Here is a 27,352-nt window from a genome sequence, read left to right as displayed (position 1 = left end):
TCAACCGGAACACAGAAATCCTGTATTACTTGCTGTAGTCTGGACAGTTCGGGGGAACGTGGCACCGATCTCATCTTCACCGTGGATCAGTGGTTCTCTGACTTGGTCCAGTGGCCGCACACCAGCTAGTGAAGAAAACCACAGACTCCACCTGCATTGTGTATGCTCTGGTCTCCTCATTTCCAAAAAAAAAAAAAAAAACAAGCTACAAGATAGATTTTAAGAAATCTCATCTGAGTTGTCCTGCTAATATTTGCAGCTCGCTGGTGGGTGCCATGGAGACCAGTACTCACCATCAGGCTGTGGCAGGTACAGTGAAAGGAAAAACTCCGTGAGAGAACGGTGGAAAGTTCACCTGACAGTGAAACGCATGCCAGTTAGAGTGGCTGAAAAACAGAGCACGGACAACACCAAGTGCCACGGGATGTGCAGCTGTGGGACCCCTCACTGCTGGGGAAGGCAAGATGGCACGGCCACTTAGGAAGACAGCTTGGCGGCCTCCTACAACACTAAACATGCTCTTACATACAACCCAGCAATCCAGTTATTGCATTACACTCCTGGATATTTCACCCAGTTATGCCGAATGCTTGTATCCACACAAGAATCTGCCCAAAGATGTTGATACCAGCTTTATCCATAGTTGCCAAAAACTAGAGGCAACCAAGAGGTCCTTCGATAGGTCAGTGGGTAAACACACTGGTAATGTGGACAGTAGAATGTTCAGCATTTTAAAAAAAACCAACTATCAATCCCTCAGAAGACCTGGAGGAAACTGAGATGCCTGCAGCCCAGGGACAGCTGGCGGCTTGCAGCAGGTCACACGGCTACTCAGTTGTAGAGCCTGGCCTGTCTGAAGCTCAAGGCCCAGCACCAGTTCCTTCCCTTACACATAGAGTTTCACTAGGCACGCACACGCTGACTCTGGATTGATGTAGAAACAGTTTGGGAATTTTTAACAGCATCGTTCACATTTTTAATGCCTGCCTCCTGCCTGGCACTGTGCTCAGCACTTTCATATATCTTCTTTAATTGTCACATCTGTGAGGTGGGACAGATGACCTCAGCTCTGTAAACTCAGCCATTGCTGAGCCTGCAGTGTGAGTGTGAGGCCACATGTCAGAGCCCCGGAAGACACAAGCCCCACTCTCCTGCCTTCAACACAGCCCCCCACACCCCCACTGCGGCTGGAATTGGAGCAGGTCGTTAGCTCCTGCCTGAGGAAGCCCAAATAAAGGACTGCAGAACAACTGTAGTGCAAAGCTGAGACTCATTGCCCTCCTAGGCGCTTCATGAGCAGGCCCTGAGTTCTCTGTGTCCTGGCGTGGAGTGCAGGAGGTGTGGAGAGGGAGTAGTGCGTGCGTGAGTTAGTATACAGAAGAAGTGTGTGGCAGGCTCTACCACACATTTTTAAAATATGTAAACTCCTAAACTTGTCAGAGAAGCGCTTGGCATGCACACAAAATCATTTAGTTAATTCCTGAGAAACATATTGTTTAATTGTCTGTCTCCCTTGCTAGATCATACCACTAATGAGTGCTCATTCACTAACCTCCCCGCCAGCCTTGCAGTCTCTGTCAGGCAGGAGGTACTTAAAGCATGTTTATTGACTGGCTGCAGAAATGAGGACGTCTACCGTATTCAAAGATAGTGCCCATTATATTGAGAAAAGACAGAGTGAGCATCCACTTTCAGCTTCTTAAAAGGTTTAAACATTCTGATCTTATTTTCCCATTCATTTGCCTGATGGCCGTCCTTTCTATATTGCACAAGGGCAAAGGTAAACACAAGAGTCTGTACAAATCAGCCGGTGTGTCAGTAGCAGCCAGCCTTTCCATGTTGAAGCTGTAACGTTAAGTGAGGTGGAAGTATACCGTGCATTGCCACACGGGCCTGGAACATGTTGTGTTCACCCAGTTCATTGATTTTTTCATATTGATAAAATAGAATTATGAACACATAAAGCCACTTATTTTAGAGTCACATGCAGATCTTACAGATACAAATAAATATGTCCAACACATAGCATAAAATTTCCTTATTGATTTTAAATTGACAGAAATCTCAAGATAATCTTGCTAAAAAGGAAACCAGTCATATAGATTGAGAGATGTGTGGAGCTTTCCAATAAAAAGCCTCTTCCCGATGTCCTATCGGTTGTTAAATTTTAATGTTTTTATGATTTGATCGGCTCGAACTGTATCTCACGCTTGGCTCTCTTATTGCCTAATTACACGTGCAGCGTTGACAAATGGCATTTCCCCTCCGTGCCTTCAGCACACTGACCTTGTCATGATTACTAACAGCTGGCTGGCGCTGCTTCCAGCAAGGTGAGCAGCTGTGGCCAGTGGCTATGCGTTTGGGTCGTGTATTCCACCATGCCTTGCATGTGTGTTTGGTCACATGTTCTGCCGTGTCTTGCAGAGCTGCAGAAACTGGAGGGCAGCAGTGGACCTGTGTGGACGTCTCCTCACAGCCCATGGCCAGGGCTACGGCAAGAGCGGGCTGCCCACCAGCCACACGACAGATTCACTGCAGGTGAGAACACCTTTCAGGTGCTGTAGTTTAACCTGGCTTATCACAGTTTGGGGACATGGACAGGACCATGGCCTTTCATGCCAGTAACAAAAAGTGTATTTTCATATCCTGCTTCTTTCTCTCCTAATTATATTGTATATACTATACTGGGGCACTGGAATTCTCACTTCGGCCCGTCAGGACGCCTGTGTGCCCCAGAAGCACGCTTACAGGTGCCCACACTCCGTCTCATGGTGGGACCGGCATGGCTTTGGGTCAGCAGGTGGGTTCGCCTCACGACTGGCAGTAGCAACTGGCCTGTGCGGGGCTCTGGGGCGTGTCTGGGCCAGGTAGGAAACAGTGACAGAAGCAGTAAGTCTGCCCACCCCAAGGACGGAGGGTCCATGTGCCATTTGCTCCTCCTCGTATATCACTTGCTCTGAAATTTAAAAAAAAAGAAAAGGGAATGCACAAAATAGACTTGTGAACAAAAGGAAACTCATCTGAGAAGAAGGAACAGCTGCAAACGTTGATAAATTCTTACCTTTCCCTGGGGAGTTTTTTAACTGTTCTTCTAGCTTACATGGGAATCCCCCAGGACTAAACAGATCACCAGATCCTTCAGAACTGTGATGAGCTTTTGAAAGGAGCAGCTCTGGGGAGCCCTGACAGCTTAGCTATTTCCAGCAGGCTCCTTCTTCTTCTCTCTCTTCCCCCAAGAGCCGACAAGAAGAGCCGCTCTAGCTTTAAATGCACTTTCCCCCATCACCTGTCCATCCATTGGTTTGCCAAATCTTAGGCTGTTTTCCTATCATTTCTCTCCAACCCACCACCACCCGCAGTTCGAGCTCTCATTGCAATGTTGCTTTGGCCTCTTATATGAACTTAGTTCAAGTTTCTTTATTCACATTCATTCCATAAACTACCTCCAAAAAAGCACACTTTTGATCATCTCACTTTCCTGCTCGAAAACTGTGCCCGGTGCAGTGACGCATTGACTGTAGTCCAGCTACTGGGGAGGCTGAGGCAGGAGGATCACTTGGGCCCGGGAGTTCTGGGCCATAGTGCACTTTGTTGATCAGGTGTTGGCACTAGCTCAACACCAATATGGTGACCTCCCTGGAGCCAGGAACCACCAGGCTGCCTAAAGAGGGTGAACCACCCTCCTTTCCAACTAGGTCTGAAACGGAGCTAGTCAAGAGCTGGGTAGTTTCCCATTGCCTATGGGAATTTCATCTTCTCGTGTTGTATGCAAACCCTCAGACCATGACAGGCTATGTATACACTATGGAATGGTTAAATCAAGCTAAATCGCATGCATTGCCTCACATGCCTGTGTGTGTGTGTGTGTGTGTGTGTGTGTGTGTGTGTGTGTGTGTGTGTAATGAGAACACTGAAAATCTGTCTTAGCAATTTTTAGTATACATTGTAACTGTGGTCACTCTGTCTACAATAGATCTATTGAGCTTATTCCTCGTGTCTCACTGAATTTTGTTTCCTTTGACTAACATCTCTCAAACCTCCCCTGCCCAGCCCTCCTCCCCACCCCTAGCCCCAGCACCCGCCATCTACTCTGCTTCTGTGAGTTCAGTGTTTTCAGATTCCATGTGTTAAGTGAGGTCACGCGGTGTTTGTCTTTCTGTGCCTGGCTTGTTTGTCTAACGTCATGTCCCCCAGGCTCATCCACATCACAAATGACGGGATTTCCTCCATGAAAGCTGAGTGGTATTTCACTGTGTGTCGTACCACGTTCCTTTATCCATTCATCCCTCAGCGGACACGTAGTGAAATTCATTCTTCTCATCAGTAAAGTCAGATCAAATTAGGTCATTTCTAAGGTACCCCTTTTAATCCTAAGTCTCTGGCTCTGCAGCTGTCTAATGCAAATTCCCACCATTTTCCTGAATGTACCCCAGATGCTGCCAGAGCACACTGTGCTCTCTCGTATGTTGTGTTTTGTCCACTCTGTACCTTTGTCCTTACGTTCCCTGAACCAGCAGACCCTTCCTTAGCCTGTGGCCCCTTGAAATTCCGCAGCCCTGAGAGCTGCCCTCAAACACAACCCATCCCTGCGCTGCCTCTCCTTCCTGCTCCCGTTCCCACCGTCATTCCCCCGCCCTCCACCAGGTGGCGCATTCCTTGGTGCCTTTTCATCTTCATGACACCTAGCACAGTGCTTTGCCCACACACCTGCTCAGTAAGCACTGTTTACTTATTGAGTAAACAATTATGTAAAATCATTCACATTGTTATTAAGCTCAATAGTAATTTCTTTTTAGAGACAGGGTCTCGCTATGTTGCCCAGGCTGGACTCAGACTCCTGGGGTCAAGCGATCTTCCCACCTCAGCCTCCTGAGTAGCTGGAACTGCAGGCATGAGGCATCATGCCCAGCTTCAAGAGTAATTTTTTAAACACGATTGTGTAAATATGCAAAAATAGAAAGTTAGGTTAGCCCTTATTTTAATATATGAGAAATTAACCTCTAACACCAACTTCATAAGGAATAGCAAATTCTGAACTGGATATATGTAGATAACCTATTGTTTCCATTGTATTTTGTTTTTAGCTCTGGTTTGTGAGGCTGGCACTACTAGTGAAGTTGGGCCTTTTCCAAAATGCTGAGATGGAATTTGAACCCTTTGGAAATCTTGATCAGCCAGATCTTTATTACGAGTACTACCCGCACGTGTACCCTGGGCGCAGGGGTAAGGCCATGGTATTTAATATTTGTATGTTTGTATGTGTGTCGCTCTGGTTTGCTTTGATTTATACATAATTTGGTAGCCTCAGTTTTCCTTATTTATCCAGTCTTGAAAAATCAGATAAGTACCTAGCAACAAGACTTGACTTACAGAATGCTCCCACTCAGATTTACTGAAACACTGACCTGGAGGTGCTCCCTGGTGCATCTGTTTGTACATTTAGCAGCCATGTGTCAAGCACCTGCTCTGTCAAGGCAGCATGATTTGGTGCAGGGGCCGGGTAGTAAACGTCTGAGCTGCGCTCCACGGGGAAGAGCTGTCCCATACCGGGACCTGGCGCACAGAGATGCAGAGCACTGGAACCAAATGTGTCCGTGCATATGGCACACGCCGTGACATTTTCCATTTGTCTCTATTCTGATTTATTTTAAAAATCTGGTTGTGGTTCACCCTTTGGGTCACAGTCACCACTATTGTTTGGAAAACACTAGGCTACAGCATAGGGTAGTTCTAGGAGAGTGGCAAGAAACCACCAGTTGGGAATGGAGAAGGGCGGGTTACGGAGAGCCTTCTGCAGCACTGGGAGCCTTGTGCAGTGTGTGTCTCTTGGTGGAGAACCTTATAAATATGTTTGAAGCCTCTCGTGTGTTCTTAAATAGAAAACAGTCTTGGCAGGATGTCTTGTGAGGGCAGTGTAAGCAGCTATTGAAAGCCCACGCCCTGTTGTCAGGCATACCCAGTTACATCCTGCTTCCCATTGACTCGTGTAGCCTTGGGGGAGTTATCTGACATCTCTGTGCCCCAGTGTCCTTATTGGTAAAACAGAGTTGCCAGTCCTCCTCGCTTCCTGGGTTGTCCTGAAGATTAAATGATGTCATGTGTAAGTTGCTTGGAATAGTGGCTGCTATCTAGTACCAACTGTATTTGCTGGTTTTCTTACTCTCTTCCGGATATATCAGTAACATGGGAAAGTCTTGCAATGCCACATTTTGCAGGCTCAATTGTCAGCATTTGTTGGCTGCGGCAGTGGAGCTACAAAGAATGGTCCTAGTTGTCAGGAAATGCAGAGCCTGATTGGAGGTAGAAAATATTTAAAACCAGTGGTACAAGAAATGCAAAGGCCTGATTAATAATAAAATAATAATTCCTATAGAAGTCTCAGGAAATTTAAATAAACATTCTATTGAACTTGGTTGATACTAGTAGGTAAATAGATGAACTAAAAAGGCTAGAAGTAAAAACAAATCTTTGAATTTCTTTGCGTGTTGTTTTTTGGTTAAAACTCAGCTCTGTTTCTTTGGAGGGGCATAGGAACGAATGCAGACGCCGGCTTTCTTTATTCCCCATGCTCTCTCCTTTATCATCTTTACCTTCCTCCAAGTAAGCGGACGGGAGTTGGTCTGTATTGCTCTGAGTTATCCCGGAATTGATGGAGATTTTTATCATTTTTAGTATAAAGTGTTTTTTGACCTTTAGTCTCACTGGTATTAAAATTGTTTCTTCCTTCTGACTAAGGGAATTTGCCCCTTGTGGAAAAGAAAAAATGGGAAGGGTAACTTTTAATAACTAAAATAGGGCATAAATCGAAGAGATTGTCTTGATGGGGCTGGCTTGATTTCATGGAAGTGAACCAACCAAGCTAGGTAGCCACAGAGTCAGGAAGGACCAGCAACACCACTGTCACTCTCGGATGCAGGACTCTGTGTCATCCAGGGACGTAGAAGCCAGTCCTGCCCACCCGCTGGCCTGTCCAGTCCTGCTAGCCTTCCACATGACCAGGAGGAACAGACCAAAGCCAGGACCGCTTGAGGGTGCGTGTTCAGGAGCTCTGTCTGCCGTGTCCTGGCCAACAGGTGGAGGAAGTGGGGCCAGAGGAGTCTCGGGAACTTGCTGAAGGGCCCTCACTGGCATTGCTGGCCAAGCAGGTCTTCTGTCCCCAGGAGTCTGGCTTTTTCAGCCATGAGTTGGATAAAGATGTCTTTAGCTCTTCCCTGGGATATGTCTTCTCCCGCACTCCAGCCTGGAAGCTGCCCGGTGGTCGCAAGCACTGTCCTCGAGGAGCAGGGCTTTATCTGTCCTCTCTCCCCAGGAGCAAGTCTCATCTACGTCCCTCCCAAAGTTCCGTCCAGTCCGTACGTAGGTGGTTCCCACATCCACTCATGAGTTGGAGATATACAGCCATGGCTGGTTGTTCAAGGGATACTGTTCTACCTTGTAAATTAACTGGGCTCCCTGATTCTGTCGTGTCCCTTTCTTGTCTCCACTTCATCGCCAATTTGAGGGTCATTCTTTCCATGTAAGACTGAATTTCCAGCCCAAAAAGAATGGGGAGCCTGTCACTTGGTAGGTTGTGAAGAAAAGATGGAAAGGTTAAAGGCATTGTTAATTGGGGAAGTTTGAGGGTGTTTCTATTTAATCAGTTATGCCTGGTAGCTATCATAGTCAAGAAACAGCTGTTTTCCTATTTCTTATAAGGATCAGCTTTGTTTTCCCCCCAGCATAAATAAAGCCATCCCTTCCCCCTCTGCCTGACTGCAGCCTGAGCATCTCCTCCAACCCCGGCCTTCCCACGTGGTTCATAGTCCTGGGAGGGGGCTGGACCCAGGTCTGTGGGACTCTGCCTGGGCCGGGGACTGGAACTGGGACTTGACAGCTGATATTTTTAGGCATTTTGTCTGCTGCTAACAGAAAACTCAGGGCCTTGAGCACACAGGCCTTAATCGAAACCACCAGATACCCTGAAGCGCAGAGCTGCACCAAGTGCTTGGTTTCTTTTCCTACTGAGGTCCGTGTGAATTACAGATTCCAAATGACTCCTCTTACAACACCTGCTTCTGAATTTATGACAGGTGTTTAAGAATGAGTGTGACTGAAAGGCAGATGTTTCCTATGATGACCAAGTAAAAATCTCCAGCTTGGCTGGGTACAGTGGCTAATGCCTGGAATCCCAGCACTCCAGCTTGGCTGGGTACAGTGGCTAATGCCTGGAATCCCAGCACTCCAGCTTGGCTGGGTACAGTGGCTAATGCCTGGAATCCCAGCACTCCAGCTTGGCTGGGTACAGTGGCTAATGCCTGGAATCCCAGCACTCCAGCTTGGCTGGGTACAGTGGCTAATGCCTGGAATCCCAGCACTCCAGCTTGGCTGGGTACAGTGGCTAATGCCTGGAATCCCAGCACTCCAGCTTGGCTGGGTACAGTGGCTAATGCCTGGAATCCCAGCACTCCAGCTTGGCTGGGTACAGTGGCTAATGCCTGGAATCCCAGCACTCCAGCTTGGCTGGGTACAGTGGCTAATGCCTGGAATCCCAGCACTCCAGCTTGGCTGGGTACAGTGGCTAATGCCTGGAATCCCAGCACTCCAGCTTGGCTGGGTACAGTGGCTAATGCCTGGAATCCCAGCACTCCAGCTTGGCTGGGTACAGTGGCTAATGCCTGGAATCCCAGCACTCCAGCTTGGCTGGGTACAGTGGCTAATGCCTGGAATCCCAGCACTCCAGCTTGGCTGGGTACAGTGGCTAATGCCTGGAATCCCAGCACTCCAGCTTGGCTGGGTACAGTGGCTAATGCCTGGAATCCCAGCACTCCAGCTTGGCTGGGTACAGTGGCTAATGCCTGGAATCCCAGCACTCCAGCTTGGCTGGGTACAGTGGCTAATGCCTGGAATCCCAGCACTCCAGCTTGGCTGGGTACAGTGGCTAATGCCTGGAATCCCAGCACTCCAGCTTGGCTGGGTACAGTGGCTAATGCCTGGAATCCCAGCACTCCAGCTTGGCTGGGTACAGTTGGCTAATGCCTGGAATCCCAGCACTCCAGCTTGGCTGGGTACAGTGGCTAATGCCTGGAATCCCAGCACTCCAGCTTGGCTGGGTACAGTGGCTAATGCCTGGAATCCCAGCACTCCAGCTTGGCTGGGTACAGTGGCTAATGCCTGGAATCCCAGCACTCCAGCTTGGCTGGGTACAGTGGCTAATGCCTGGAATCCCAGCACTCCAGCTTGGCTGGGTACAGTGGCTAATGCCTGGAATCCCAGCACTCCAGCTTGGCTGGGTACAGTGGCTAATGCCTGGAATCCCAGCACTCCAGCTTGGCTGGGTACAGTGGCTAATGCCTGGAATCCCAGCACTCCAGCTTGGCTGGGTACAGTGGCTAATGCCTGGAATCCCAGCACTCCAGCTTGGCTGGGTACAGTGGCTAATGCCTGGAATCCCAGCACTCCAGCTTGGCTGGGTACAGTGGCTAATGCCTGGAATCCCAGCACTCCAGCTTGGCTGGGTACAGTGGCTAATGCCTGGAATCCCAGCACTCCAGCTTGGCTGGGTACAGTGGCTAATGCCTGGAATCCCAGCACTCCAGTTTGGCTGGGTACAGTGGCTAATGCCTGGAATCCCAGCACTCCAGCTTGGCTGGGTACAGTGGCTAATGCCTGGAATCCCAGCACTTTGGGAGGCCGTGAAGATCTCAAGATCTCTTGAGGCCAGAAGTTCAAGACCAGCCTGGCCAACGTGGTGAAACCCCGTCTCTACTAAAAATACAAAAAATTAGCCGGACATGGTGGTGCACACCTGTACTACCAGCTACTCAGGAGGCTGAGGCATGAGAATCTCTTCAACCCAGGAGGTGGAGGTTGTAGTGAGTCAAGATCATACCACTGCACTCCAGCCTGAGTGACAGAGCGAGACTCTGTCTCAAAAAAAAAAAAAAAACTCCAGCTCCCATTGGTCTCTAACCTTTACCTTTGGCCATTCAGGAATGCCCAACCTCGCCTTGTGTATCCTATTTTACAATGTGCTGAAGACTCCGTGGCACTGTTTACCCATCTCTAAGGAGAGGATTTTGATGGAAATGACACTGAGTGCCCTTTAAGATAAAGAATCAAAATCCGTGCATTTAGGTGGAGAACTTCCTGTCATCTTTCCTCATTTTCAGGACATTTTTTCCTAAGGATGTTCAGTCAAGCCTAGAAAACATGCTTTGATTCTTCCTGAAATTAAATTGCATTGGTAAATGGATAAAGAGAAGATAGCAGCTATGCATCATTAAGAAGCTAATTTAAATTATGAAATACACATAAATCATACATACATTTTAGCAAAAGTGTATTAACATTCATCCTCAATAATATGCTGGATGTTTACTAATTTTTCTTCTCATTTTGTGGTGTAACAAAGCATAAATGTAAGATTTTCATTCATTCACTTCATTTTCGCTTGCAATATATAAGCAAAGCAAGTTGTTAAAATGTGCTTTAAAAGGAGGCTATAATTATAAAAACTTTTATGAATGAGCTTTAATATATTTCATGTAAATATTGGGCATAATTTTTGCCCATTCAGAATATTCATAACAAGACATGTAACGAATCGTGTAAAAATCATGAAAGTTTTTTTAAAAAAATTCATCCAAGAAAGGAACAGTATTATGGTTGCTGTATTTACATGTCATATCTAGCAATTTCAGTCAGTTACTTTCAGCCACCCCCAAAGCCCAGCCCCGTTTCTGACCCTGGCGCTGTCTTTCACTTGTTTGGACGCTCCCTCCTGCGCACAGGAAGAATCCTGAGGACTATGGGCCTGGGGCTGATCCAGCCCCGCGCCCCTGGAGCTGAGGTCTGTACGGTTCTGGTTGGGGCCCCCAAAGCCACAAGAGAAGCCCAGGTAGCACTGACTCTGACCTGGGTGTCCTCTCTTTATTTTCCTTTCTTGCTCCTCAATCTCCACCCCCTTTTCCTCTGTTCCTCTTCTACTGCATTCATTGCTTCTTCCCCTCTCAGACCCTACATCCATCCCTAGAACCCAGAGCCCAGCTTCATCCATCCCCAGAACCCAGCCGCAAGCAGTGGAGGTGGAAGCTGCTTGCATCAAGCCTTTTATCAGAGTTCTTTTCGTGGGTTGTGGGGTAGTCATTGAAAGCTCACATTTGTGTTTAGAAGCCAACTGGCTGGGGGTTGTGAGCAGATTGTCCACATCTTTTCATTCACTGGAAGTCCTCTGTGTCTCTGCAGGACACACTTAAAGACTGTGTGGCTTTAGTTCCCTCAGACTTCACACATAACTTGGCAACTGAGCTCTTCTGTCTAGAATTGTCATGCAGCTTCAGGAATTCAGAGGATCGGCATTGGCCATACTGGTGGAAGATGTCAAAACAAGAAGAATAAAAATAGTGTGCAGAAAACTTGCTCTTAGCCACTGTCTTATCTCTGAAAATTGAACTTCACTTGCATAGTGATACCCTGTATCATGTATCTCCAGGGACAGAGAAAAAGATAAGTATATCTTAAAGTTGCCTTTCCTATTCGCATTTCTCTGATTTTGAAACAGAAGTTCCCTACTCGTGAATTCTTCAGATAGTTGAGGTAGAGTACTCTTTCATTGCACAGGATGTCACTGTTGTTTCCAGATGGATTTGTGCAAATTCAGATATTTGATTTTTCTATGTTGCCCACATCTATTTACTGTTTGCTTTTACTTTACTTTTTTTCTGTTCTAATAGCTTTTTAATAAAAGCTATTTACTTTTATTCTAACCCACTACTTCCATACCTTATGAGAAAGTCTGTTTTGGGATCTGGTTGAATCTACTCTTTGCTCAACAAAAATTGACGTTTATTTAAATACAAATATTAAATACTCAGACCATTAACAAATATTTTTTCATATTTGCCTTAGACATTTTTGTAACAAATGAAAGCCCCCATTGCTGATACAGCCTGTGAACCTCCTCCCAATTCAGTCCCCTCCCAGAGGCAGTCACAGTCATGGTTTGTTGTGTATTCTTCCAGGTCATGTTTTTACATATTTGCTTCATACACACACATATACATACACACAGAGAAATACATATAGAGAGAGAGACTGTTGTCTTATAAGCTTTGTAAATGTATATCATGAGCATATCTTTCTTCATTTGCTTTTTTTTCCCCACTTTCCGTTATTCATATCCATCCATATCCGTATCCATAAGGATGAACAATTAGGATCTTTCCAACTTTCGGCTATTATGAGCAATGGTGTTATGGGCATCCTTGTACATTTCCCTTTGTACATGTTCAGGCGTTTCTCTGAGCTGTAAATTTAAACTGGCATATGTGAGAGTGACCATGCTAATTTCCACTCCCAGCCACAGCCTGTCAGTTTGTTTCCCCACTCTTGTGTAACTAAAGATTGTCAGACTTTCACCAGTGAGTCTAAAATTCTACCTCCTGTTGCAACTGACGTCTTTCTGATTTCTGCCGAATTATGTGTCCTTTGTCTGTCGGAGTTTCCTCTTTGGTGACTCACCCTTTCATAATCTTGGCCTGTATTTCTATTGGGTTATCTTTGTTATTAATTGGTTGAGGTTCATTCTATATAGTAGGTATTTAATCCTTCATCTGTTTTGTATTTGGGAAATATTAATACCTTCTCCCATTCTGGGAAATACTATTTTCAACCCTGAAAAAATAATTCTAATTTAAAAATACAAACATAACCCTTTTTGTTTGCAACATAACACGTTTTAGGAGTATCTTCTTTATTCCACATACTGTTATATCAGGAATAATAAATGCAAAGAAATCATGCCTTTGTCATTGCCAAGTAAGCTGAGACAAGTAAAGACATTTACCAGACAGCTTTCCAGAACGTTTCCTAAGGGAGCTGCTGCACACTGTTGGTGGGACCTTCCACTGGGTGTGGGAGGAGCTTTGCACACTGTTGCTGGGACCTTCTGCTGGGTGTGGGAGGAGCTCTGCACCCTGTTGCTGGGACAGTCCGCTGAGTGTGGAGGAGCTCTGCACCCTGTTGCTGGGACAGTCCGCTGGGTGTGGAGGAGCTCTGCACCCTGTTGCTGGGACAGTCCGCTGGGTGTCGAGGAGCTTTGCACACTGTTGCTGGGACCGTCCGCTGGGTGTGGAGGAGCTCTGCACCCTGTTGCTGGGACAGTCCGCTGGGTGTGAAGGAGCTCTGCACACTGTTGCTGGGACCATCTGCTGGGTGTGGGAAGAGCTCTGCACACTTGCTGGGACCATCCGCTGGGTGTGGAGGAGCTCTGGGAAATGCAGTGTTGGGAAGAGAGTCTACACAGCTGCTGACTTGCAGCTCTTCACCTGGAGCTTCCAAGAGCTCTGAGGCAGCCCCGCAGAGCCCCTCGTGCACACCTGTCAAAGATGCTTTCTCTCCTGGCATACCCTTGAGGCCCTAGGCCACCTACTGCCCTCGCCATCTTCCATAGAGTGCAGTGGGATGCACTTAACGTGAGTGCTCCCGGGATCTCCTCCCACAGAGTCTTTGGCCCTGTAGACAGACAGTCTCTGTAATCTCACCACAGCACAGCCGTCCGCCTTCACTGGCACCTCAGCATCTGCAGGGAGCATCCCAGTCCCAGGAAACCTCATCCAGCCCAGAGGGCGGCAAGGTCGCCATGGATGCCAGCCTTTACCCAGCACTAAAAGTATTTTTGTTTGTCTTAAATGTTGATAATTTAATAATTACTATTCACGTTAGGGCTTTAAAATACCTTTCCAAAATCCTACAAAGTTTCTCTTTTGAGAGCCATTCTTCAGATCCCCGTACTAGCCTTCTTTCTTTAATTTTCTTTTAGATTTTTTTTTAAATTTTTTAAATTGTTACACTAGTACAGATTGTTTCTCCCATTATAGGGTTTGCAGTCATGAAAAGTGTTGATAGGTATTATGTCCATGAAAGTATTTCTAGAACATTCATTCATTTTATATTAACAGCTTGCATTGGTGTGGTAACATTTGTTACAGTTGATGAACCAGTATTGGTACAGCATTATTAACAAATGTTCATAGTTTACACTTGGGTTCACTCTTGTGTTGTACATATTCACTATGTTAAAGAAAATTAAATGTCCATTCCTGACAAGGTTAATTTCATCCTCTCTCAGACAGTTAAATTTTTCCAGACCCCCACCACCATCTTTTTAATCTGTTGTTTGGAATTACCCCTCTTGTTCCAAAGAAACATTCACGATGGCAGTGAGCATGTAAACTTTCATAGTGCTTTGAATTTTTAAAGTACCACATTCTGCATTAAATTGCTCACTTCAAGTTTCCATGCAACTAGAGGGAAAATAGGAGCCCAAAAGATCTTCCCACTGGAAATAAAGCAGCTTGATTATCTTCACTATACAGTTTAAGAAGTACAGTGCTGCTTCTAATACTAAATTCAGATCTGTATGTGTAGTCTAAGTTACAAGAGCTGTAATGACTTCACAGGAAATGGTACTTCAGAACTTAATCCTTACGGATTACCATCAGGTCAAATTAAAGTGGATGGGGCAAACACTTCCATTAATCAGATGCCGAATCTCTCTACTCTTCCATCAGCTGTCTGCTCCTCTGTGTGCGTAAAGGCACACTGTCACTGGATCTTTCTTCCTTTTTCATCCTCCCTCCAAAATCAGGAAATTCACATTTTGAGTTCTCAAATTAAATTCTGAAACTTTTTATCAACACATAACCATACGTGATATCTCAGAATTAAATATTCAGCATGTTTCCAGTGTCGGATTTTATTTTTCATGACAAAATTACCTCACCTCGCAGAGTGACCACGTTCTGCTTTAGATTTCCAGGTCACAGTGCTTTGCATCAGAACTCCCGAGCGTTGATGGTTGGACACGTGATCGCTGCTTTATTTGTTTGGAGAAGGCTCATTAGTTCATCTTACTGCTTTTCACTTTGCCCACCGTTTTTATGAACTCTGGCATTTTCAGTCTTTTCTTAGAACAAACTACTAAAAATAGGGGAATTTTCAGTTTGGGGTTCTGTATCTACCATGAGAACACCCAAATGGAGACCTCTCCTTATCCTGTCTGCACAAGATACAGGCCTTGGCCAGTCACTGGGCTGTAGCTGAAGCCACATGTGGGTTGCACGTGACTGTGGCAGACTCGTACAGAGGCAGTGACCCAAGCCTCAGTTTGTCTTCATGCCTCAGGGCTTTGGAGACTTTAGTTAAGTGAATCATTTAAATAATAAATATTTAAGGTTTTTTTTTTCCCCTTAGGACTTTCTCACTGTTTTTGTGGGATTTTTTTTGTTTTGTTTTGTTTTTATTTACAATGCCACATTAAAGTCAAAAATGACTTGTTGAGAGCTGTAAGTGTGACACTCTGTGCTTGGCCGGGCACAGACACCAAGCAGTATCCCCTACGTTGAGCAGAGGGAAACCAAAGGCATGGCTTATCCTGCCTGCTGAGGTCAGGATAGGGAAGGACACACCCAGACAGGCGGAGACAAAGGGAAATAAATACAAAGCAGTCTTCCCAGCAAAGCATTTGCATAACTTGAAAATGAGATGGAAATGCCAGGGCAAACTTGTAAGTTTGTGCCTTATTGAAGAAAGGGTAAAGCTGTTAAAATTGGGCAAAGGGTCTGGAAGGCTCCGGCAGCCACATTCTCTGAGACAGGTGGCACAGGCGTCCAGGCATCATGTCACACCTGCTCCGGCCTCACGGCAACCTAGCTGCCTCTGGGCCCTCCTGCCGTAGTTTGCAGTGAGACAGAAGGCTGCAGAGAGAATGTGATCCACCCAGCACAAACAGCTAGTGAGTGGCAGAAGGTAAAGGGCTTCCGCCCTCCCACACCCAGCTGAAGGGAAGCTGAAATGTCATCTTTGTTCCCTTTCATTTTTCACTGCCCAGCACCAAGCCCCGGGCAATTCCTGGCACATTTCTCTTTTCTGTAGTGGCAGCACGGATTTTCAGCACAACAAGGGACAGTCTGAAATAAATTTTATAGGAATATTTTCATTTAATGTTTTCTAAATGATTAATGAGAACACTTCTACAGTATTTATATCAACCTAGATTTTGGCAGGTCACAACTATACATGGGAATCTTCCAGAAAGATCCACTAGGAATTGTTTTTCCTTGCAGATTTTGACTAGCTTCTCCTTTTTTTTCCTTTCCAATGCTCTTTCTCCCTGCAGGAGAGAGACAGGCCTCAGGGCTGGTGTGGAAACCTTGCATATTTTATCTCACTTGACAACCACCCTCACCATGGAGGATTTCAGTGAGATTCCCAGGGTAGCTCTTCAGAGACAGGGGCTAGGTTTGGCCACTGAGAGAATCAGCTTAAAGGTATTTTTATGTGCATTTACTTAAGAACAAAAGTATGAATTACACCAAAGCAGCTTCTGTGTGCATCTTGTTGAAGAGGGGAGTAGTTTCCTTGAGGATACGGACCTCGTGACTGTCATTGTGTGCACCCGGTGCAGGCCCTCCTGCCCAGCGCTAGGAGCTGCTGAGTAAATGTCAGCTCAGTGAAATTCACACACCTTACCTGGAGCGCACAGACGGTTTCTCCAGCTGCTTCCATTTATTGTTTTAATTCTGTGATCCATATATTTTTTCTAGGAAAGGGTGTTTTTCTTTCTGATTTAATTCCCTACATTTTTCTCTTTCATATGAAGTTGCAGATAATGTTTTCCCTTTGGATTTTTATTCTTTAAGATTTTTAACCTGTGCAAGACTTTTTCAATGATACAAGTCAAGGAGGAACGAAGATCTTTTTCCACTTCAGTCTTCACTTTGCTCCAGCTATTGCTAAGAAAGGCTCAAACGATGACAGCATGTTTAAGGAAGAACCTGGCCGGCTTGGGTCACCGCTGCTGTCTTTCTTGGTTTTGCATCTACCTGGGGAGGGCCCAGCTTTTAGGTTCCCATTGAGGGAAGCATGAGAGAGGATTGCTTGGGGGATGCTGCCAGAGCTTCCAGCTGACAGTCTCTGCAGAACGGCTGCCAAGTGGCCTGGTGGCCGTATGTTGGCAGTTTTTGATGAATTGGGATTAGGGAATGTTTGTTTACTTGATAACAAAGTGTCTACAAGGAGAGGTAGCAGCGTGAGGGAATAGTGCCACCATAATGAGGACACAGCCAGCCATCTCTTCCCTGCCACAGAGCCCCAGGCAGTCCTCTTCAGGCTGCAGTTTTCTGTCTGGACCGAGGGACTGGCCGGTGAAGCAGGAGGAGCTGATCACCCTTCGTGGGAACGAGGATGCCCAGAAGTTCCAGTTACTGTGGTTTTTATGTTCTTCTTTTTGAGATGGAGTCTCGCTCCGTTGCCCAGGCTAGAGTGCAGTGGTGCGATCTCGGCTGACTGCAACATCCACCTCCCAGATTCAAGCAGTTCTCCTGCCTCAGCCTCCCGAGTAGCTGGGATTATAGGCGCATGCCACCACACCCAGCTAATATTTGTATTTTTAGTAGAGACGGGGTTTTCACCATGTTGGCCAGGCTGGTCTCTAACTTCCAGCCTCAAGTGATCTGCCCGCCTCAGTCTCCCAAAGTGCTGGGATTACAGGCATGAGCCACCGTGCCCAGCTGAGTTATAGTTAACTGTTACTGGGGGGCAGGGGAAGGGCTCATTAACATTTTTTAAAATAACATTAACATATTTTCTTTTTAAAATGTTAAAATTTAATTCTGAAAGAATTTTGCTACATTAGTGCTAGTTTTAATTGTGATTTTATTCAATATGTCCCCCAAATGTAAGGAAGAAATGGGTAAATTTTGTTCACAAAAATATCCTCCCCACCTCCCAAAAGCAGTAGCAATGGGAGTGCCTTGGCACGGGGGAGATTTGAAAAGAGCCCGGAAGTTAGGTTTGTTGGAGGAGGAGGATCTGACCACAGCTCAACTCCACCTGCTCCAGCAGCGCAGAGTCCACGAGTACAAGTAGGTGTTTGGTCCCCAAGGCCTCACAGAAGTTCAGGCAGAATTTCATCACTTTCTTTTCCCTTAACCCCCATTTAGGCTTTAAATGCCTGTGTGGTTTTTAAAAGGGTAGAGGTAGCAAGGAAACAATATATATCTAATGAGGGACATTTTCCTGTGTGATATGTAATGAATGCACTATATGTAGTACTGATTACCTGTTATAATGAAGGCACTGTATAGTACCGATTACCTGTTTTAATTTGATCCTAAGGAAGGTCAGTGTGCATTTTGAGACATTATAAAAATATAATTGATATTACCGGATAACCTTTGAGTTAGCGAATTTTAATTTCACATCAGTAAGGTACTGTTTTAGAGCAGTGCTTCTCCATCTCAGCGTGCACAGGAGTCACCCAGCCTCTTGTGGAGGGCAGGCCCTGATGCAGCAGGTCTGGGCAGGGCCTGAGATTCTGAAGTTCTAACAAGGGCACAGGTGATAAGACTGCAGCTGGTCGGAATGTACCTTTAATCAAGTATTAATATTACTCTTTCAGCTACAGCTGGCCACTATATTTAATAGTATTTCTGAGAAAAAAATACATATTTTAAGTTTCAACTTGAGATCCCGAGAACACAGTCCTTCACCCCAAAGAAATGGATCTGATTTTATCTTTTATCATGTGGCAATCCCCATATCTGAACCATGCTCATTAAAAACTCCATTTTCCATCTAATACTTTGGAGACACCATCTTTATTGTATACTGAAGTATATATGTAGTTGGGTTTATCTTCCCTTTTTGAAATTTACAGAAAAATCGAGCAGAGAGTTCTATATACCCTCTTTTCTTCTGCAGAGATTTTAATAACATCTTGCATTTTTATTATTAATAAGTATAAAAATTTTGCGTTAGTGTAGTACTTTTATTATAATTGATAAACCAGTATCGGTACATTGTTGTTAAAGTACATAGTTTACCTTAGGGTTCACTCTTGCTGTTGTCCATTCTGTGGGTTTCAACAAATTAATGACTTTGCGCGTTCATTGTAGTGTCATGCCGAATAGTGTCATGCCGAGTAATGTCACTGCCCTGTATATTAATCCCCCCACCACCCCTGGATTAATACCCCATCACCCCTGGATTAATACCCCATCACCCCTGGATTAATCTCCCTACCACCCCTGGATTAATCCCCCCACCACCCCTGGATTAATCTCCCCACCACCCCTGGATTAATCCCCCCACCACCCCTGGATTAATTCCCCAATCACCCCTGGATTAATACCCCATCACCCCTGGATTAATACCCCATCACCCCTGGATTAATCTCCCCACCACCCCTGGATTAATCTCCCCACCACCCCTGAATTAATCCCCCATCACCCCTGGATTAATACCCCATCACCCCTGGATTAATCTCCCCACCACCCCTGGATTAATCTCCCCACCACCCCTGAATTAATCCCCCATCACCCCTGGATTAATACCCCATCACCCCTGGATTAATCTCCCCACCACCCCTGGATTAATCTCCCCACCACCCCTGGATTAATCCCCCATCACCCCTGGATTAATACCCCCATCACCCCTGGATTAATCCCCCCATCACCCCTGAATTAATACCCCATCACCCCTGAATTAATCCCCCCACCACCCCGGAATTAATACCCCATCACCCCTGGATTAATCTCCCAATCACCCCTGGATTAATACCCCATCACCCCTGAATTAATCCCCCATCACCCCTGGATTAATACCCCCAATCACCCCTGGATTAATCTCCCACCACCCCTGGATTAATACCCCATCACCCCTGGATTAATCCCCCCATCACCCCTGGATTAATACCCCATCACCCCTGGATTAATCCCCTCATCACCCCTGGATTAATCCCCCACCACCCCTGGATTAATTCCCCAGTCACCCCTGGATTAATCCCCCCATCACCCCTGGATTAATCCCATCACCCCTGGATTAATCTCCCCACCACCCCTGGATTAATCTCCCCACCACCCCTGGATTAATCCCCCCATCACCCCTGGATTACTCCCCCCATCGCCCCTGGATTAATCCCCCATTGCCCCTGGATTAAACCCCCCACCACCCCTGGATTAATACCCCCACCCCTGGATTAACCCCCCCATCACCCCTGGATTAATCCCCCCACCACCCCTGGATTAATCCCCCCATCACCCCTGGATTAATCCCCCCACCACCCCTGGATTAACCCCCCACCACCCCTGGATTAACACCTCCACCCCTAGATTAATCCCACCACCCCTGGATTAACCCCCACCACCCCTGGCTTAATCTCCATCACCCCTGGATAAATCCCCCCACCACCCCTGCTTTAACCCCCCATCACCCCTGGACTAACCCCATCACCCCTGGATTAACACCTCCACCCCTGCATTAATCCCCCCCACCACCCCTGGATTAATACCTCCACCCCTGGATAAATCCCCCACCACCCTGGATAAATCCCCCACCACCCCCAGATTAACCCCCCCACCACCCCTGGATTAACCCCCACCACCCTGGATTAATCCCTCATCATCCCTGGATTAATCCCCCCATCACCCACCACCCCTGGATTAACCCCCACCACCCCTGGATTAATTCCCCCATCAGCCCTGGATTAATACCTCCACCCCTGGATTAATCCCTCCACCACCCCTGGATTAACCCCTCGCCACCCCTGGATTAATCCCCCCATCACCCATCACCCCTGGATTAATACCCCATCACCCCTGGAATAACCCCCCATCACCCCCGGATTAATACCCCCACCAGCCCTAGATTAACCCCTATCACCCCCTGGATTAATCCATCACCCCTGGATTAATCCCTCATCACCCCTGGATTAATACACCCACTACCCCTGGATTAACCCCCCATCACCCCTGGATTAATACCCCCACCAGCCCTGGATTAACCCCCGTCACCCCTGGATTAATACCCCCACCAGCCCTGGATTAACCCCCATCACCCCTGGATTAATCCCCCATCACCCCTGGATTAATCCCCCCACCACCCCTGGATTAATCCCCCCACCACCCCTGGATTAATCCCCCCATGGCCCCTGGATTAATCCACCCACCACCCCTGGATTAATCCACCCACCACCCCTGGATTAATTCCCCATCACCCCTGGATTAATCCCCCCACCACCCCTGGATTAATCCCCCCATCACCTCTGGATTAATCCCCCCACCACCCCTGAGAGCTTGGAGTCTTTCCATTGTCTCCATAGTTTCACCTTTTCCAAAGGTCTTATAGTTGGAATCATACAGTATGTGGTCCTCAGATTGGCTTCGTTCACTTAGGAATGTGCATTTATGGTTCCGCCGTCTTTTTCTGCTTGATAGTACATTTCTTATCTCTAAAAATATTCCATTTTATGTATATACCATAGCTTATTTATCCATTTCTCTGTTGAAGAACATCTTGGTTGCTTCTGGTTTTTGACAATTATGAATAAAGCTACTATAAACATTCTTTTGCAGGGTTTTGTGTAGATACAAGTTTTATCACCTTTATCAGATACAAGTTTTCCAATCCTTGGGTAAATCTCTAGGACTGTGATTGCTGGATCTTATGGTAAAAGTATTCTTAGCCTTGTAAATATCTGCCAAGCATCTTCCAAAGCTTTCATACTATTTTGCTTTCCTAAGAGCAATGAATGAGAGTTCCTGTTGATTCACATCCTCAGCCAGCCTTTGGTATTGCCATTTTTGGGATTTTTCGCTATTCTGATAGGTGTGTAGTGTTATCTCATTGTTTTAATTTGCAGTTCCCTAATGACATATGATGATGAGCATCTTTTTATATGCTTATCATTGATAAACCTTTATTGGTGATGTGTCTGTTCAGATCTGTTGCCCATTTATTAATTGGGTTGTTTTCTTATTGTCTGTTTTTTGGAGACAGAGTCTCACTTTGTCGCCCAGGCTGGAGTCCAGTGGTGCAGTTATGGCCCACTGCAGCCTCAAGTCCCTGGGCTTAAAGCAGCCTTCCCACCTCAACCAACGGAGTAGCTAGGACTGTAGGCACACACCACACCTGGCTAGTTTTTGTATTTTTTGTAGAAACAAAAAAAAGCGATCAGCTCGCCTCAGCCTCCCTGCGTGCTGGGATCCCAGGCATCAGCCACCATACATGGCCTGTTGTTGATTTTTAAGAATTCTTCATATATGTTGGATACAAGTTCCTTATCAGATAGGTGTTTTACAGATATTTTCTTCCTGTCTGTGACTTGTCTCTTCATTACTTTAATACTACATTGGACAGAGCATACGTGTTTAATTTTAATGAAGTCCAACTTACTGATTTTTTTCTTTCATGGATTGTGTTTTTGGTGTTGTATCTAAAAGATTATCAGCAAACCCAGGTCACCCAGATTTTCATCTGTGTTCTGTTCTAGAAGTTTTATAGTTTTTGCACTTTACATGTAGTCTGTTATTGGAGTTAATTTTGGGGTAAGATGTAAGATCTGTGTCTAGATTCATTTTTTTTTCATGTGGACGTCCAGTTGTCCCAGCACCATTTTTGGAAAAACCTGTCCTTTCTCCATTGAATTACCTTTATTCCTTTGTCAGAGATCAAACTGACTATATTTGTGAGGACCAATTTCTTGTCTTTCTGCCCTGGGCCACTGATCTATTTGTCCGTTCTTTTTCTAGGACCACACAGTCACCCAGTCTTTTTTACAGTAGCTTTAGATAGCTCTGTAAGATGGGTAGTGTCAGCCTGCCAGATTTGCTCTCTTTAATATTGTGTTGGATATTCTGGGTGTCTTCCTTCTCCATATTAACTTCAGAATCATTTTGTTGATAACCACAAAATAATTTGCTGAGATTTTGATTGGGGCTGCATCGAATCTGTAGGTCAAGTTGTAAAGAACTGACATTTTAGCAGTATTGTCTGTCTTCCTGTCCATGAATGTGGAATATCTCTTGATTTCTTCAGCTCTGTGAATTTTTTCATCAGAGTTTTATAGTTTTCTTCCTATAGCTCTTGTGCATATTTTGTCCATTTTATACCTGGGTATTTCACTTATTTATATGGAAATGATAGTGTGTTTTTAATTTCAAATTCCCATCATTTATTGCTAGTATCTAGGAAGCCAGTTGACTTTTGCATATTGATCTTGTATCCTGTGACCTTTAATCACTTCCTAGTTTAGAAGTTTTTTTGTTCTTTGAGATTTTTCTTTATAATTATGTCATTGCAAACAAGTAGTTTTATTTCCTTCTTCCCAGGCTGTGTACCTTTGGTTTTCTTGTCATTGCATTAGCTCGAACTTCCAGTACAATGTTCAGTAGAAGAGATGAGAGGGAACATTGTTGCTTTATTCATGATCTTAGGGCGAAGTCACTGAGTTTCTCACTCTTAAGTATGTTGCTAGCTGCAGTTGTTTTGTAGATGTCCTTTATTAAGTTGAGGAAGTTTCCCTCTATTCCTAGTTGGCTGAGAGTTTTTATCACGAGCTGGTGCTGGATTTTGTTAAATGCTTTTCTACATCTATTGATATGATTTTTGTTCTTTAGTCTGTTTGATGTGGTAGATTATGTTAATTGATTTTGGAATGTTTGATCACCCTTGCATACCTGGAATAAATTCTGTCTGGTCATGGTTTATAATTCTTCTTATACATTGTTGGATTTGGTTGCTAATTTTTTGTTGACTTCAGTTCTCTTAGATTCAGTTTGCTAATTTTGTTGAAGATTTTTCATTTATGTTCATGAGACACATTGGTCTACAGCTTTTTTTTCTTGTAACGTCTTTGTCTGGTTTTGGTATTAGGGTAATGCCAGACTCATATAAGAAGTTAGAAAGTGTTCCTCTGCTTCTGTTTTCTGGGAGAGATTGTAGAGAACTGGTAGCATTTCTTCCCTAAATGTTAGGTGGAATTCACAGTGAAACCATCTGGGTCTGGGGCTTGCTTTTTTGGAAAGGTGTTTCTTTTTCTATCTAAGTTACCAAATGTATGGACATAGAGCTGTTCATAATATTCCTTTACTATTCTTTTACTGTCCATAGGATCCATAGTAATAATCCTTCACTTCTAGTACTAGTTGTTTATGTCTTCTCTTTTTTTTGACTAGCCTGGGGAGAGGCTTATTGGTCTTGTCAGAGTTTTATTCGTCTTGTCAAAGAATATGTTTTTGGTTTGGTTGATTTTGTCTATTGATTTCCTGTTTTCAGTTTCACTGATTTCTGCTCTAATTTTTATTATTATATTTTTATTTTTATTATTTTCTTGTTATAATAAAATAATATTTTTATTATTTTCTTCTCTACTGCTTACTTTAGGCTTATATTGATTGCTCTTTTTCCTTCTAGTTTTCAAAGGTGGAAGCTGGTTTCAGATCTTTCTTTTCCAATATATGCATTTAATACTAAAAAGCTTCCTCGCAGCACTGCTTTTGCTGCATCCCACAAATTTTGATAAGTTGTATTTTTATTTTCACTTAGTTCAAAATATTTTCACATGTGCTTTTACATCCAGAAGCACCCCCATGTCCATGGGCAGTTGTCAGGGTAAGGGGCAGCTAACTTTCTGCCACCTTCTCAGGTGAAGTGGCAGGAGTCACACAGCCTGTTTTCTCACCATCCACCAAACTGTATTCCAGATCGGAGTATTAACAGCTAGTCTATAAATTGAGATTGGAGTATTAACAGCTAGTCTATAAATTGAGATCAGAGTATTAACAGCTAGTCTGTAAATTGAGATCGGAGTATTAACAGCTAGTCTATAAATTGAGATCGGAGTATTATTAACAGCTAGTCTGTAAATTGAGATCGGAGTATTAACAGCTAGTCTGTAAATTGAGATCAGAGTATTAACAGCTAGTCTGTAAATTGAGATCGGAGTATTAACAGCTAGTCTGTAAATTGAGATCGGAGTATTAACAGCTACTCCCAAGTTGGGTTTGAGAACTTCCAGTAGGGGTTTGTTTCTGTGCTTATCTTCTAGAGCTTGAAGGGTTCTTGAGATCTTCTCTCCCTTGTGGTAAGTGATAAACCACACAGGAGTGATTCTGGCCCCTTCTCTTCTTGAGACAGAAGGAAGGAAGTGACACGGCTTACATATAACTTACCATGTTGGGCCGGTTCCACAGTGACATGACTTATATATGACTTAATTGTAGGCCAGTCCTCTGTGTCATTATGCTGATGGTCTACAAATGTTTATTTCTAGAAAACCGAAGTGACTCAGGCTATAACTTAAGCTCGGCCAGACATTCTCTTGAGATACAGAAATTATTTAGTGGCATCAAAAAAGAAAGTTTAAACATTTTAAGTTCAATAATTGTTATCTTTCTTTTCTCCAGGCTTATAATCACAGTAGAACTATTTTCCATAGTGTTCCTTAATTTTGACTGTCTTCTTTTTGGACCTTTCTTATTAAAGACCATAAACATAAAGCTCGTTTCAGTGTGGTCACAGCCCATTCTCAGTAATGGTTAATGAATAGACAGATGGATGCATTGAGGCACAGATACGTTAAGCGGCTTGCAGAAGTCATACGCGTGTTTTCTCACCATCTTTCAGACTATATTCCAGATCCAAATATTCATCGCTTAGGCCTATTTTGAAAAGCACTTTACTGAATCTATGTGATTGCCCTCTGCTGGCATTTCTCTATTCTTTATCTCATTTATAATCAATGCACGCTATTTGATTTTTTAATGATTGTTATCTGCTTAGTATACATATACAGATCAAATTCCAAATCCTATTAGAAGAGAACACAATATTAACAAAAAGTTTACCTTACCCTGAGAGATGATGCAGCCACAGGTGATACGATATAAAGGTGGTTTCTCTTGGGCTTCTTCCTCTTCTTAGCACACTCATAGCCAGGCAGCTCTGGGTGATGGATTTTTCAAGTCCAGCTCCCTTGCCTCCTGTTGGGACTGCTCAGAGGCGGAACGCAGGCTCCAGGGCCACACGGAATCCAGTGGGAGGCCCATCCCCAGGGCCCAGGCCTGAGACGCACCTGTGCTCAGTTTCCCCTCCTCCCCACTGGTTTTCCCAGGAGCACTTCCGGAACCACTGGCTGGCTTACATCTTCTCCCTTCAGGGTCTCCTTCTGGGGAACCCAACCTAAGCAACCTACCATTCGAGCTTGCTAAACTAAGGAAATATTAAAGAATATCTGAGCATTCTGGTTTTTCTTTTATTGGAGGAGGGGTTGGTGGTCTCTACTGTTTCATTCGTTTTGGGGTCGTTTCTAAATGATTGCAGTGTAGCTTTGGAAATTGTGGTGTCATCCACCTGTCTCCTCTGATAATTGTCTAGACATACATAGATAGAGCTCCGTAGAGAAAACCAGCATGTATTTTATAGTTGACACCGTTAAATACTTCACAAGAAATAAAGGGATCTGTCATCACTTCTGCTGGGACATCTGCGACGCCTCCTTCAAGTGTGCCAAGTATGAATGCGTGCTCAGTTATGGCAAACAAACTCACTCAGCACTGATTGGATTCCAGGCTCCATGGTCCCCTTCTCGATGCGCATCTTGCACGCGGAGCTTCAGCAGTACCTGGGGAACCCACAGGAGTCGCTGGATAGACTGCACAGGGTGAAGACTGTCTGCAGCAAGGTAGGTGGCGCTGTCATTCTTCCCTGCCACGGGAGAAGGCGCCCTCCACGCCCTCCCCACAGGACATGCCTGTGCTGTTCCCTGCCTGTCCTGCCCCGTGCACCATCGCTGCTTCTGCCTTCAGAAGGCTAGGTGACCCGGTTTGTGTAGCCTGGTAGTCGTGGCTCTTGCTGAAATCTTTTTTAGGGATGGTAAGAGTTTCTAGCAGAGCTTGAGTCCTGTAATTCTTACTGCCTGGTACTGTGGGAAGCTGAAAGGCAGAGACATCTTTCTTGCCAAGGCTGCCAGCTGAAGCCTCAAGGTCAGTGTACCAGACCACTCCTGTGTCCCACAAGTGCTCACACGCACCTGCCATGTGCAGACAGAGGTGCCGGAGCAGTACTGAAAGCAATCATGGTTTAAGCTTTCAAATCCAAGTAAGTGGTACTGCATTATGGCAACTGTCACTCATGATCCTGACTGCAAAGGCAGAGTCGGAGTGTTTTCGGACTCATTCTTGGTTGTGAAGTCACAGTTAATGTGGGAGCCACCAAAGTGGCACATTATTACACTAACTGACATTGGGAAGAAATGTGGGACTTAGAGACTTTGCTGTCTACAGACTGTTATAGAGTATTCATCTCAGATTAGGAATGATCCTGCCTTTCTACCCACGTCACAGTGTTACTGTATAGGTTCAGTGACATAAGGTATGCAGATGTACTTTGAAAACTACAACAACGAGCAGTTATTAGGAGCAGCAGCATATTATAATTTTTGGAAAAACTAAGATTCTTCTTGTCGAATTCCTCCTTTCACTTCCCAGCTGTTGTGATAGAAGTTTTGCGGAGTTCCAAGATGATGGTGTTAACA

The 27,352-nt window shown here is 45.0% G+C and overlaps 1 protein-coding gene across 4 annotated transcripts in view; it reads left to right on the top strand.

The window, feature by feature from the left end:
* Positions 1-27,352, top strand: part of TRAPPC12 (trafficking protein particle complex subunit 12) — a 106,002-nt gene that overhangs the window by 42,422 nt on the left and 36,228 nt on the right. For 3 of the 4 annotated variants that reach the window (XM_009237574.3, XM_054548441.2, XM_063713800.1), the window contains 3 exons: positions 2,425-2,538; positions 5,085-5,223; positions 26,388-26,500. The exons of the other annotated variant lie outside the window; for it this stretch is intronic. In XM_009237574.3, the coding sequence (XP_009235849.3) occupies positions 2,425-2,538; positions 5,085-5,223; positions 26,388-26,500 (366 nt within the window). The remainder of the gene's footprint in view (positions 1-2,424; positions 2,539-5,084; positions 5,224-26,387; positions 26,501-27,352) is intronic. 4 annotated transcript variants of the gene reach the window in all.

Source organism: Pongo abelii, chromosome 12 (genome assembly GCF_028885655.2).
Source record: "Pongo abelii isolate AG06213 chromosome 12, NHGRI_mPonAbe1-v2.0_pri, whole genome shotgun sequence".
NCBI lineage: Eukaryota > Metazoa > Chordata > Mammalia > Primates > Hominidae > Pongo > Pongo abelii.
The sequence above is the reverse complement of the archived record's forward strand: the minus strand, read 5'-3'. Positions and strand labels throughout refer to the sequence as shown.